Below are 13,855 nucleotides of genomic sequence, written 5' to 3'. Positions count from 1 at the left end.
TGTCACCATGTCTTAACCCACAATTTGGACCTCTTGAATTGTCTAAACCACAATTTGGACCTATTGAATTAAACCACAATTTGGACCTATTGAATTAAACCACAATTTGGACCTCTTGAATTGTCTTATCCTTGTAAGAAAGGATATTTTTTTAGGGTGCCGGATACGTTTCGGCATATCAAGTGTCGTAATATAAGTAGTTGAATTTTATTTTTTTTCAAGTACCTAACTATTTGTATTATGACATGTATTAATCCACAATTTGGACCTCTTGAATTGTCTTATCCTTGTAAGGAAGGAGAAATTTTTCAATATGCCGGGAATACGTCTAAATGTATCAAGTGCCGTAATATAAATGGCTGAATTTTTTTCTTCAAGTACTTAACTATTTGTATTATGACACGTATTAACCCACAATTTGGACCTCTTGAATTGTCTTATCCTTGTAAGGAAGGATAATTTTTTAGTGTGCCGAGAATATGTCTCGATGTATTAAGTGCCATAATATAAGTGGCTGATTTTTTTTCTTCTTTAAGTACCAAACTGTTTGTATTATGATATTTAATATACCGAACTATATTTTCGACTCATTAAAAAATGTTCCGTAAGAAAAGGACAACAGAAATTTTCAATATTTTTATAGGGAAGGTGGTTGCCTTGTGCAAACAAACAGTGGAGCCATCCACATCATTTGTTTCGTTTGGTTGTTTATTTAAATATATTTTATCAATAAAAATCCTAAAAATGTCAACATTTGATTTAGAAACGCTACTGACTCGAAAACACGTGTGTGGACAGTAAGCAAAGCATTAGGAAACTCTCGAAATGCAACTGGACGAGATTATTAAATGGCAAAGAGGGACATTTATGTGACTGGAACCAATGAAAAGAAATTTCTAAAGAGAGACAATTGGATTGGATGTGACTTCAAATTGCATTTTGAATCAATGACATGATGGAGTTGAAGACTACTCGAGGAGAGAAACTTCACGATATTCGAAATGACACGGTAACTGTATCTTATATTGACAACTGTATTTCTTGCCAAGAACAAATTATCATGTAATTAGGTTGACATGTAACTACATTAGGTATCTTGGATGTTAGGTAATATTTTTTTTTTTTTGGGAAACTGGATGTTAGGTAATTTAGGACTGGTTTGGTATTATTGCGCTTTGAAAAAAAGCTGATTCTGCTGAAAAAAAAAACAGTATTATAGTGTTTGGTAAACTTTTATGTAAAACAAATGTGAAAAAAAACCGATTTTTCAAAGCTAGGTTTTGCAGCTTCTTGTTTTTGGCTATTTTTTCACCCAAAACTGTGAAAAAAAGCTGAAGCTGAATGTTTACCAAACACAAAAATAGCTCCCAAATTTTTTTGATACCAATTTTTTTCAGAATCACCTCAGTACCAAACCAGATCTTAGGCTACTGCTTTAAGAAGTACTTATGCTGATAATGGATTTTATTAGAAATGTTTTCATTAGAGCCACATGGTAGAAGCACTTGCTAAAGTCGATGAGCACTTTTGAATCCAATTCTAGAAACTAAATGTAACTAAAGATGTTTTTTTTAATTGTCATAAAGTGCTTTTAACCAAAGCAATTTGACTGCTTTTAGCCAATCAATTTGAACTAAGTCAACACTGAGGCCACTCAGCCCCAAAGCACATCCAATTCTCAATGTTTATGAGCATCGACGGACAGAAACTTAAAATTCAAATGATTTAAAATTTGCTTATCCGTCTGAATTTTTATTCAACTCTCTGTTTCCTAATATCACTCGTCCAAAGCAAGCTAAACACACCATTTTCTTTCTCCTCATACGAAAATGATTTCTACATATTTTTTCCCCTCGTGCACACCCTTATTCTTTCTACTTTCTAGTATTTGGACCGAACAAATGAAAGAAGAATCAAACGAAAATAAACAAACAATATCAAAAAGGAGAAAAAACGTGTGCATAAATCATTTCGCTTTAACATGTAAGCACAAAAAATGGTAAACAAAGTATCTGATCAAGTGATCGGTTGGATATGTGACCACCAACGGCACTAAAACGAAGGTTCGTGGAAATCTTAGGTAAATGTAATGTAGGTACAGAGAAGTCGTCTCCCAAACGTGAACAGCCTTTGCCTTCACACCCACTAGCTCTGAGACAAAGCCAGACGCTATATCTGAAGTATCTTCATTCAATCTCTTTCACTTAAAAAACGTTGGACTATACAAGCATTAAACAAAACAAAACACCAATACTTATTCCAACTAACTGACAATCCACGGAACCATAATTAATTGTTGGAACTCATGATAAGGCTTATCTGTCGAAAATGATGTTATCATGTCGACAATGATGTTTCAGGACTTCATCTTCTTCGCCCTTCCCATCCTCCCCATTGACTCGACTTCGATTTTGAAACTGTGTTCCTGTCCCTCCTAAGTACCTGTTTCATAAGTTAACTCATAAGTCACGAACAAGTCTCAAAGTCCACCACTATCACCGACGGGTATGATTTTTCTTTGGAAATCGACACGAAAGTTCTTACTGTTTCTGTTTATCTGAAATTGTGAGTGTGCCACTATTAGCAGTTTCCTTATCCTTTCTTATGTTGTTCCGTTGCAGTTACATGTTTGTTAGAAGTTGAAAGATATTTTGTAACTGTTTTATTTACCCGAAAGCGCACTAGCCACTGGAACAGGCCGAGAGACTAGATATTGTGAGCGTGCCACTATTAGCAGTTTCCTTATCTATTTCTATCTTGTTCTATAATTCTGTTGCATGTTCTAGTTTGCTTCTTGTGAGAAAGAAAGTTGAGATTTAAGGTAATTTGTAGCTTGAAATTTGAATAGTTGTTGGATATTGCTCATTTGGGTTGTTCCATAAGGTGCGAGAATGGTAAAGCTGAGAGCTTCTGGATGTGTCGTTGCTCTCCTGTGTTCTTGCTTCGTGCTGTTTGCCGTTGCAGAAGTTACAAATCCTTCAGAAGGTGAATTTTCGGCTCAATCTTTGCTGCTTTATACGATGAGATTGAAGAGTATGACTTATGGTTTGTGCCCTTCTGCAGTCAATGTACTGAGAGCAGTCAAGAGGAAATTAATTGATCCTAAGAATCATCTAAGGAATTGGGACGACGGGGATCCTTGCGAATCTTATTGGACCGGAGTTTTCTGTTTTGATGCTGTTGGGGATGATGGATACTTGCACCTCCAGGAACTGTATGTATTTGTTTTCATGCTGCTCTATCGTTTTTAAATAACATAAGTGCTGTCTGTCACTGAATTTTATTCGTAATCGTAATTTGATGCAGCCGACTGCTGAATATGAATCTCTCAGGAACTTTAGCACCTGAGCTTGGCCAACTATCCCAACTTCAAATATTGTGAGTTTTTTCGACAGCTTCTTCGGATTATTTAGTTATTTTCTAATTGATGACATTTATATTTCCTCTTTGCTGGCAGAGATTTCATGTGGAATGAATTAAGTGGACATATACCGAATGAGATCGGAAACATTAAATCCTTGAAACTCTTGTAAGTTTGAGTTCAGGTTGTTTTGTCAATTTATTTTTGTACATCCACCCTATTCATGTAAGAAATATCAACATAAATCACTGTTTTATGGTACAAAATTTATTTATCTTTTCGTTGTGATGCATTTTTACGCAGGCTCTTGAATGGAAACAAACTATCTGGTTCCTTACCTCCTGAGCTCGGTTATCTTACAAGCTTAACTAGACTACAAGTCGATCAGAACTATATGTCAGGTCCAATTCCAAAATCATTTGCTAACATGGCCAGTTTAAAACATCTGTAAGTACATGTTCAAGCTAAATACTACTTAAAGTCAGGTTACGTTTTACGTTTCTCATGTTTGACAGCTTCATGTACCTTGCTTGGCAGCCACTTGAACAACAACTCCTTGAGCGGTCAAATTCCGCCTGAGCTTTCTAAAGCACTCAATCTTCTTCACTTGTGAGATTTTATATTGTTATTCTTGTATAATTTTCTTGTGTTGTTCTTGGACGTTGTCTGTATTGATACTTGTTGACTGATTCCTGACTCTGTACATTTGACACAAAATTTTACAGGCTTTTCGATAATAATAACTTTTCCGGACATGTACCACCAGAATTCTCCATGTTACCGAACGCGCGCATCATGTAAGTCATAATCCGACACCGTCTGCATTTTTAATTTGGAGTAACTTGTTTCCTTTTATCGGATCTTAGTTGGTAAAGTTTCTTCTTGACCAGATTTTCTTCCTGGTTGACAGAAATAATATCTTTCTTTATGTATGTTGTTCCTTCCATCTTTCAGTCAGTTCGATAACAACAACTTCAGGGGGACTGAGATTCCAGCCTCTTACGGAAACATATCCAGATTAACAAAACTGTAAGTTCTTTTATTACTTCCCCTTCTTTGATTCCAGTATTTCTACTTCTCGGGATGCTTTATTTTGCGTTTATTACATGGTGCATAAATTTGTTTGGAAGGATTTCTGATACCTATTTTTTTGTTTTTCTCTTTCTGATTTGGCAGAAGTCTTAGGAATTGCAGTTTGCAGGGAGAAATTCCTGACCTTAGCAGGATAGCTAACCTTAGTTATATGTAAGTATTGATATGGTTCAACGACCTTCAATCAGCACTATAATGCGTTTATTTAGTCTTCCATTCATGCTCCTATTGCCCAACCGTTTACTGTCTTCATGACACAGTGATCTAAGCCGGAATCAACTTTCTGGATCCATACCGTCACACAGACTTTCTGTCAATATAACAACAATGTATGTTGCTGGCCTGAGTAAACTTGTAACATGTTCTACGTTTACTTCGCTTTGGTTCATCAGTATGTTAAATTTAAATGAATGGGGCACAAGAAGATTATTAGATATCACTATCTGTAGTTAATATGGTTGATTTAAGCAGCTTTCTTGTTGATATACTCGTTACTATCGCAGCATTCTGTCAGACAACCGTCTTAATGGATTGATTCCTGAGAGTTTTTATGATCTTCCAGCTCTTCAGAAAGTGTAAGAGTCTGTCTAATTCCCTAAATTTTTGTTTCGGATTGAATATGAACACTAGATCAGATTCTTATAATGATTCTATTACAGGTCGCTCCACGACAATTTTATTACGGGTTCTGTCCCTGCTATGTGGCGGAAAATATCTTTCAGTACAAGAGCTAGACTTGCACTGTATGTTCCTCGAGCGGAAAGAGCAGCATAACCTTATAAATTAATTATTAGATTTCTTGGAGTGCTTTCCCTTTTTAGTGACCTTTGATTTAAATTTTGTAATGAATTATAGTAAGATTTTAGAGTGAACTTATTTATATGCTAGTCGATTATTGCAGTGATCTTCGGAACAATTTGCTTTCACAAATATCGGAAGAGCTAAATCCTCCTGCAAATGTCACCTTGAGGTATGAAAACTATTAGCAAAATTACACCTTGTTTTACTTCGATAATTTCAGATTCTTACTTATAGCAGCTTTTCTCAGGCTTGAAGGAAATCCTGTCTGCAAGAATGCAAGTGTACCAAATATAGGCCAGTTCTGTCGATCTGAAGCTGGAGGAGACAGGATCTCTGAAAACTCGATAAACTCCACTCAACCAATGACCTGCTCTAGCCAAGCATGTCCAACAGACTATTTCTACGAATATGTCCCATCTTCCCCAGTTCCATGCTTTTGTGCATCACCTTTAAGAGTTACATATCGTCTAAAAAGTCCGAGTTTTTCATATTTTGCTCCTTATAAACACAATTTTGAAATCTACTTAACTGGCGCTCTCAACCTGCACCTTTATCAATTATCAATTGATTCACTTGTCTGGCAAGACGGGCCTCGTTTGCTGCTGCATATGAAGTTTTTTCCTATGTTCATCAATCCACACGTGAATTTATTTAATGCAACTGAGGTTCAGCGATTGAGAGGCCGGTTTACATCATGGGATTTTCCTCCAACTGATTTCTTTGGACCGTATGAGCTTCTCAATTTCACTCTGCTGGGACCTTATTCGAACAGTATGTATTTTATCCCGACCATCTTTATTTTTTTCTCTTTCAAAGTCGTCTGGATATTTTGCTGCATTTTTATATTTGCTTGGAATTGGATTCCCTTATTTTTACATGTTAGTAACTTTGACAAATTGATCGCCTTGATAGCATGTCATAAAGACAAGAACATGTTTCTAATTCTTGGTCGAGTAACTTATTTGTTTCGTTGTTATAGTGTTTGTTGAGCAGCAAAAGACGGGCATTAGCAAGAGAGCTTTAGCAGGTGTTATAATAGGATGCATTGCTGCTGTTGTCATTATTCCTGCAGTAGTCATGCTTCTGACCAAAAGATATGTCAAATACCGTTACCCACCACCTTCACGGAGATATTCATGTAAGTTCTTAATTGTAATTGATAAGACCAAATTTTGAAGATGCTATTCCGGTGACTATCATCCTAGAAAGTAGAATGAAGTCCTTACCGCTCTTTGCAGCCTTAAAGATCTCTATGAGAATTGAAGGTGTAAAGGCGTTCACCTTCAAAGAAATGAAGGTCGCTACTGGGAATTTCGATACTTCAATGCAACTTGGACGAGGAGGCTATGGGAAAGTTTACAAAGGCATTTTGTCCGATAACACAGTTGTAGCCGTAAAGCGTGCAGAAGAAGGATCCTTACAGGGCGGAAGGGAGTTCTTGACCGAGATAGAACTGCTATCAAGGGTACATCACCGAAACCTGGTCTCTTTGGTGGGATATTGTGATGAAGAAGGGGAGCAGGTATGAAGCTTGCAGTCATGAACAATTACTCATTGCTGTTGCTTGCACTGCAAGTTGCAGCTGGTTTTTATTATGATTTGCTTATATCTTTAATCAAATTATATCTTCTTATTGCTTGTGCAGATGCTGGTTTACGAGTTTATGCCTAATGGTACCTTACGCGACTGGCTTTGGGGTACGAAAATTTCCAGCATTCCCAATTTCTTAAATGACTACACGTATTCATGTGTGTGTCTCTGGATACTCGTCTTCCAACATCTCTTCTAAAGTTTTGTACTCACTATGATATGGCAGTTAAAGCCAAGGGAAGCCTGGACTTCACTATGAGGTTACGTATTGCATTAGGTTCCGCTAAAGGCATCCTTTATCTCCATACCGAGGCAAATCCTCCAATATTCCACCGGGATATCAAAGCCAGCAACATACTCTTGGACTCCAACCTCGTGGCCAAAGTGGCGGATTTTGGACTCTCGCGACTTGCACCTCTGCAGGATGATGAAGGGACCGGGTCCTCTTATGTATCTACAGTCGTGAGAGGAACGCCGGTATGTTAAAATCATGCAAAGCATATGAACCAGCTGTAGAATTACAAATAAGCGTCAAGAAGCGTTGTTTAATTCATGTATCTTTTGTTTTTGAATCATACATTGCAGGGTTACGTTGATCCAGAGTATTTCCTGACCAATAAGTTGACGGACAAAAGCGATGTCTATAGCCTAGGAATCGTGTTTCTGGAGCTCCTTACCGGCGATCAGCCAATTTCACACGGCAAAAACATAGTTCGAGAGGTACCATTGAGACATTACTTATTTGAGATTTCCGTTGCTAAGATTTTGTCTGAAAAATGCGCTAGTGTTCGGCGTGCTGACACAGATCATGTCTCAACATGCCGAGCACTAATATTTATTCGGTGAGACTAACAATCGCGAAATTATATTCATCTTTTTCAGGTGAATCTGGCTTATCAGGCAGGGCTGGTGTTCTCAATCATAGACAAAAGAATGGGATCCTATCCATCCAAATGTGTTGAGAGGTTTCTTGATTTGGCCCTCAGATGTTGTAACGAAAAGCCAGATAAGCGGCCTCATATGCTGGAAGTGGTGAGGGAGATCGAAAACATACTCAAAATCATGCCGGCAACTGACACCATATTCTCGCCATCTACTACCTCGTACAGTGACCAGTCACCAACCTCGTCGTCCTTCATGACCGGAGACCGATCCTACGTGTCCTCCAGCCTGGCAGGAAGTGATCTAACCAGTGGCGTTGTCCCGACCATAACACCTCGATGAAGAAAAGTCTATACACACATGTCCCTCTCACTATAATCCCCTCGCACGCTGCCAAGTGACGCTGTATATTGGTGGCATGCAAAGAAGTAAAGCTCCTCCTCCTCCGACTGAAAAAAAGACGACTCTCGGGTGTTTCCTTTAACCTTGTCTCCGTTTTCCGGGACGTAGAAACAAAACAACATGATGTGCGAGTTTTCGGATGTAAAAAATGGAGTTTTGTCTCGGATTTTGTCCATGTAAAGAACGAAAAGATGAGTAATGGGTAATGTACATAAGTTAGCATCCTAAATCTTGTTCTACTACTAACAATCCGAAAATTAAAACCATCTTATGTCAAATTAACCGTCTAAATCCTCCTCCAAATCCACTAATTGTACCATCCGTGTTACTATAACGGTTAACAATTGATGGCCAATATAATGTTAGAAATAATGGTCAATTTAACTGAACGTGTAAATTTGTTGAATGTCAAAATTTCGGCTGCAACCTAAAAAAATTAAAACCTCAATAATTTTTTAGCTAAAATGGTCTTTAAGATTGCCCACAGTCAATCATTTTAATCATTCCATGAAAATCTTTGTTAAATTAAGCGTATTTTTGTCAAATCAACCTCTCCACTTGAAGAAATGGTTTTTTCAATGGGAATTGTTATTAACACTTCCAAAATCTCATTCTACACTCCAAACTTTCTATATTATGAAAGAAAAATACACTTATGAGAAGTGTAGAATGAGATTTTTGGAGTGCCAATAACACTTCCCTTTTCAATTTAACGGTGATTTTCATAGTATGATCAAAATAATTGACGGTGGACAATCTCATAGACCAGTTATATCAATTTTTAATCTCAGAGATTAAAGTGAGAAATTATAACAATCTCATATAACATTTTGTCTAAAAAGCTGAAAGAATTCTTACAATTTTTTTTTTTTTTTTTTGTTCTAACTTCTGAAGCCTTGGTTTTGGAGAGGTTTTTCAGTATGACCGATACACAAGATAGTACATCACGTGTCACTATACAAATAATTGGATATGTGTGTTAAAAAGTTAATAACCTAAAATAAAATTTTCCACCACTCATATAAACACACATAATATGCCTCGTGTTCAGGTTATAATGAAAATTTTCTCCTGGTTTTGGCAAAACCAAGGAGCTGAGTGCTCTGACTGCTGACCCACAAGATTTAATAAAATTCCAATAAAGTCCCACCATGTTTTTCTTTTTGCAATTAAAATCCAAATCCCACCCAAAGAGGACCACCAATTTCTTCCCACGAAGACATGAATCATCTTCGGATCTAATAGTTTTAATTATATGAATCAATGAATTCGGACTATTGAAATTTGATTCAACGATTAAAATTATTATAACTTTTAGAATAGACTTTATTTACAGTCGTTAAATCAAATTTCAATGGTCCGATTTATTGATCTTAGAATTAGGAGAATTGATTCCGGAGAAAATCCATGTCCCTCTCACAACTCCAAAACGCTAAATTCGAATTTATCTCATTATCCCCGAATTTGACGTTATCTTATACATTTATTTATTCAAATTCAATTTAATTCAATTTCGAGGCCAAAACTCGACGGAAGGGTTTATTTTTACCGGGAAACCTTTTCTGTCGCCATCTGAATTGCGGTTGACTGACTTCTCAGTCAAGACCCCGCGATCTGCTGCTTTTCTTCCTTCCTTCCTGGGCCTCTTTTGTTCTATCGGTAAGGTTTTTTATTTCTCAATTTTCTTAATCTGGTTACCAATTTCCCTTTTAGGGTTTTCTTTATTTGATTGATTCATTGGTAATCTGCTGTTTGATTGCTGTTATTTCGTCTGAAATGAGAAGAATTTGATGAAATTTGGGAAAAGGGTATTGTGATGAATTGCTTAATTTCAAATTAATGGCTTGAATTGTTAATTTAGTTATTTAGGTTATTGGCATTAAGGGTGCTTATATAATTTACAGCGGTTGGATTCTGTATTATCACATTGTTTGTGAAGTTGGGTTACATATGTCTGAGCTTGTGATGATCTACAAAGCCAGCATCCTTTATTGAGGCCTTGTATTTTTGGGTTGCAGTCCGATTTTGTAAATCAGTGAAGGTTTATCTTCTTTGATGTGCAATTTAGTGCTAAACTAATCAGTTATTTACGTATTTTAAAAAATTGTTTTTCGTTTATTTGAGAGCTATAGTTTTACAACATAATTCAGATCAAAGGGTGTGTCGTGTGTAACCAAGGAATGTGGAAGTGTTATTGCATTACTAATGTAGTGAAGCCTTCGGCAATCTGCAGGGTTGTCCACAAGGCAGACATCAAGCAAGGCAGGGTGTCTTACGCTACGCTATCACGGAGAAGTGGCATCTGATGGTTCAATAGAGCCCAGTATTACTGATTGCATCCTAGAGAAGAATACAGGGGGCTTCTCTCAAGATCCTGAAGTGAAAGTTATTGTCTTTTTGTGAACTCTGTAGGAATGAAAATGGAGTTCACATTTAGGAAGGTTCTATTATTTTCACTGTTCTCCCTAGTTCTGTTTGGATATGCTACATCAGAGTTGGAAAATGAAGTTCGGCAAAAGCTGAGATCTCCTCCACACAAAAATGTGAGAAGTAATGTTATTGATGGCACTGGTCAGGAGAGTTCCTTAAATTTTGAGGTTTCTAATAATGGACTGGGTGAGGCGAAGAGTGCGAACAGCAAAGTCTCAGTCTCTACTGTTGCGTTATTTACATTGGCAATGGCTGCTGCTACAGGTTTAGGTGCAGTCCCATTCTTCTTTGTTGAGCTTGATCCACAATGGGCGGGATTATGCAATGGTATGGCAGCTGGTGTAATGTTGGCTGCAAGCTTCGATCTTATACAGGAAGGGCAAGGTCATGGTGCTGGGAACTGGGTCGTTCTTGGGCTTTTAGCTGGGGGCCTTTTTATTTGGCTGTGCAAGCAGGTATTGAATCAGCTCCCTTATTTTCATCCATCTTTTATGTTTTTGCCATTTTTGTACTTGTAGTTGCTTCTTCCCTCTCTAGAAATTTGCTTCATGTTCCATAGAATACACATTTCGATTGCATTTGGCGGAGAGGTTAGGCATGTTCTATTTGCAGTGTTAACGTGTGTGACTACTTTCTGAACCAATAATCTATAAAGTTGACAAAATAAATTATCGACTTCTTCGCTGTTCTTTCAAAAAAGAAAGCTTTTTTGGTGCGTAATACGATGTTTCAAGAAACCTGATTTGCATATGCGTAAGTTGTCCTCATAGTCCATAAGCATCCCTTTCAATTATTCAATTTTATCATTTCATGAGGGAGGACGTGGACGGTAAGATGTTTTCCTGGCCTTTAATTTTCAGATGTTATCAACTAACGAATACTGTAGTTGTACAATATCTCATTGAAAAATGTTTGCTTGTGCATAATTGTGGGCTTATCTTTTACATAATGCTAGAATGCATCCAGCTCTCATTATGTCTTACATCGTTATATATATCTGCTTTCAGTTTCTTGAACAATATGGAGAGGTTAGTATGTTAGACATCAAAGGTGCAGATGCAACTAAAGTCGTTCTTGTTATTGGAATAATGACTCTTCATTCGTTCGGAGAGGGTTCTGGTGTTGGGGTTTCCTTTGCTGGCTCAAAGGGTTTCTCTCAGGGACTTTTGGTAACTTTGGCTATTGCTGTGCACAACATACCAGAAGGCTTAGCTGTGAGTATGGTGCTTGCATCCAGGGGTGTTTCTCCGCAAAATGCCATGTTATGGAGCGTGATTACATCATTACCACAGGTAATTATTTAGTCTTTAAAATTCATGGGATTTGAGAATATGTAACCAATTCTAGTTGATTTTCTCGTTGAGCCTTTTAACTTAATGGTCTCCTGCATATATTGCTGTTGCAGCCCCTTGTAGCAGTTCCTTCATTCATCTGCGCTGATGCGTTTAGCAAGTTTCTTCCTTTCTGTACGGGTTTTGCTGCTGGATGTATGATCTGGATGGTTGTTGCTGAGGTCCTTCCTGATTCATTTAAGGTAAGGTTCCTTGTGGGACTTCTTCATGCTTCTTGTTTCTTCACATGCTTAAGTCATTTGCAGTAGGCTTTTAGATCCTTTTCAATTTACATTATCAAATGTCTCCTCAATGTTCTGTTTTCCATTTTCAATAATTTCCTTTGCATTTTGGTTGTAGGAAGCCTCTCCATCGCAGGTTGCATCAGCAGCCACTCTCTCTGTAGCATTCATGGAAGCTCTTAGCACTCTTTTTCAGAATTTCACCCATGACTACAAGTGAGTGAAATTTAATGTTGAGAATTGTGTCACTACGCAAATTTTTGTAGTTTATACTGTTTGGTGACCTCTTTTTGACACGTTCTCTTGACATATAGAATCTACATTTGCCCCACCTTTGGAAATACGCTTATATTTTACAATTTACATTGTTACAGCTCAGAGGATGCTTCTGGCTTCTTTGTCTCACTACTTTTTGGTCTTGGACCATTACTCGGTGGCACTGTTCTTGTTGCATTTGCTTTAGCTTTTCATCTTCAGCATGCTCTTCTCATGGGTGCAGCATCTGGCATTGCCTTTGTCCTTGGTGCCTGGAGACCATTGCAGCTACTTTTTTCGTTAAAGATGGGATTTCTATCTACTATATTTCTGCTTGCAATGGGAGCTGGATCCGTCCATATTATGAGCTCCAGTATTTTGAAGCTCGCAGGTCGCAAAAAAACTTCAGTTCAAAACTTACCCACGGCGAATGGTTTTCCAGTAAGCATTCACACCCTCCAGGCATTCTTGTCATGTGGAGCTGTTGCCTTTCATGCTTTGGCTGAAGGGCTTGCACTAGGAGTTGCTGCACCAAAAGCTTATGGACTTGGTCGGCACATGGTCCTTCCTGTCTCCCTACATGGACTCCCTCGAGGTGCAGCTGTGGCTAGCTGCATCTTTGGGGCTACTGATAACTGGCATGCGGCCCTTGTGGCGGCTGCTTTAATTGGATTCGTGGGTCCAATATCAGCAATAGGAGCAATACTCGCAGGAATCGACTATAGCGGTTTAGACCATGTGATGGTTTTTGCTTGTGGGGGACTGCTCCCAAGTTTTGCAAATATAGTAAAGAGAGCATTGAAGTTGGATACGCGTAAAAGTAGCTGTGGGATTTTGATTGGTGTGGCATTTGCAACTCTGTGCTTGACATGCACGAAGTTGGTGTGCTTGCACACACCTTATTGTAATTCTGCGCCGGAGGCTGTTAGATGAGATTATATAATGCTGCAGCCGGTCAATGTAACTGCTTAGGTGCCCTTGCATAGTTGCGAGGGGTTGAAGCACAGGGCATATAAGTTTGGCACCTGTGCCCCGGAAGGTATACCACTGAAAAATTGAAGAGATGCTGCGAGGACGGAGGAGAGACATCGGAGGAAGGTTTTAGAGGAGGTTGTAACATGTTTTGCGTGATAGAGTTATGTTCATTTTTATTACAGAAAAGAAATGAGGAACTGGATTGATCCCCTTGGCCCTAAAATTTTTTGTGGAACGATAGAAAAGGCCTGATGTAGGGTGTTAGGGACAACTGCTGTTGTGTCGATAGCTCGTTTTTATCGTGGGATATTCTAAACTACGAGAGATTCAAACTACAGTGCAAGGGGACGGGCACGCTGCGTGGATTGCTCCCGACTTAAATCTTGTGAAATCTCGCTATTTCTTGTTCAAGCTTGTCTTTCTTTGTTTTTTATTTTATTTTATTTTATTTGAATCTTTGTTACCGTGGAAAAGACAGAAGTATCAAGGAAGCA

General features: G+C 38.1%; 2 protein-coding genes across 4 annotated transcripts; both read left to right on the top strand.

The window, feature by feature from the left end:
- The first annotated feature begins 2,315 nt into the window (after window positions 1-2,315).
- On the top strand, window positions 2,316-8,468 carry LOC137745298 (probable LRR receptor-like serine/threonine-protein kinase At1g06840). The gene is made up of 21 exons (XM_068485231.1): window positions 2,316-2,505; window positions 2,622-2,985; window positions 3,064-3,214; window positions 3,307-3,378; window positions 3,458-3,529; window positions 3,665-3,808; window positions 3,899-3,970; window positions 4,087-4,158; window positions 4,316-4,390; window positions 4,538-4,606; window positions 4,714-4,782; window positions 4,957-5,028; window positions 5,113-5,196; window positions 5,355-5,423; window positions 5,502-6,025; window positions 6,234-6,392; window positions 6,493-6,776; window positions 6,900-6,951; window positions 7,071-7,321; window positions 7,430-7,564; window positions 7,727-8,468. The coding sequence occupies exons 2-21, from the start codon at window positions 2,892-2,894 to the stop codon at window positions 8,066-8,068; spliced, it is 2,862 nt and encodes a 953-aa protein (XP_068341332.1). The 5' UTR covers window positions 2,316-2,505; window positions 2,622-2,891; the 3' UTR covers window positions 8,069-8,468.
- A 1,179-nt stretch (window positions 8,469-9,647) lies between these two features.
- Window positions 9,648-13,815, top strand: LOC137745274 (putative zinc transporter At3g08650). Of its 3 annotated transcripts, XM_068485203.1 has the most exons (7): window positions 9,648-9,787; window positions 10,362-10,671; window positions 10,823-11,013; window positions 11,566-11,850; window positions 11,964-12,092; window positions 12,250-12,347; window positions 12,506-13,815. In XM_068485203.1, exons 3-7 carry the CDS (start codon window positions 10,888-10,890, stop codon window positions 13,317-13,319), a joined length of 1,452 nt encoding a protein of 483 aa, XP_068341304.1. In that variant the 5' UTR covers window positions 9,648-9,787; window positions 10,362-10,671; window positions 10,823-10,887; the 3' UTR covers window positions 13,320-13,815. The 3 variants fall into 3 exon arrangements, with proteins under 3 accessions (XP_068341304.1, XP_068341302.1, XP_068341303.1); XM_068485201.1 differs by having other exon boundaries at window positions 10,362-11,013; XM_068485202.1 differs by lacking the exon at window positions 9,648-9,787 and adding an exon at window positions 9,797-9,936 and having other exon boundaries at window positions 10,362-11,013.
- The last annotated feature ends 40 nt before the right edge of the window (window positions 13,816-13,855 follow it).

The sequence above is a fragment of the Pyrus communis genome, chromosome 9 (genome assembly GCF_963583255.1).
Source record: "Pyrus communis chromosome 9, drPyrComm1.1, whole genome shotgun sequence".
Taxonomy (NCBI): Eukaryota; Viridiplantae; Streptophyta; class Magnoliopsida; order Rosales; family Rosaceae; genus Pyrus; species Pyrus communis.
This window is presented reverse-complemented; position numbering and strand designations above follow the sequence as displayed.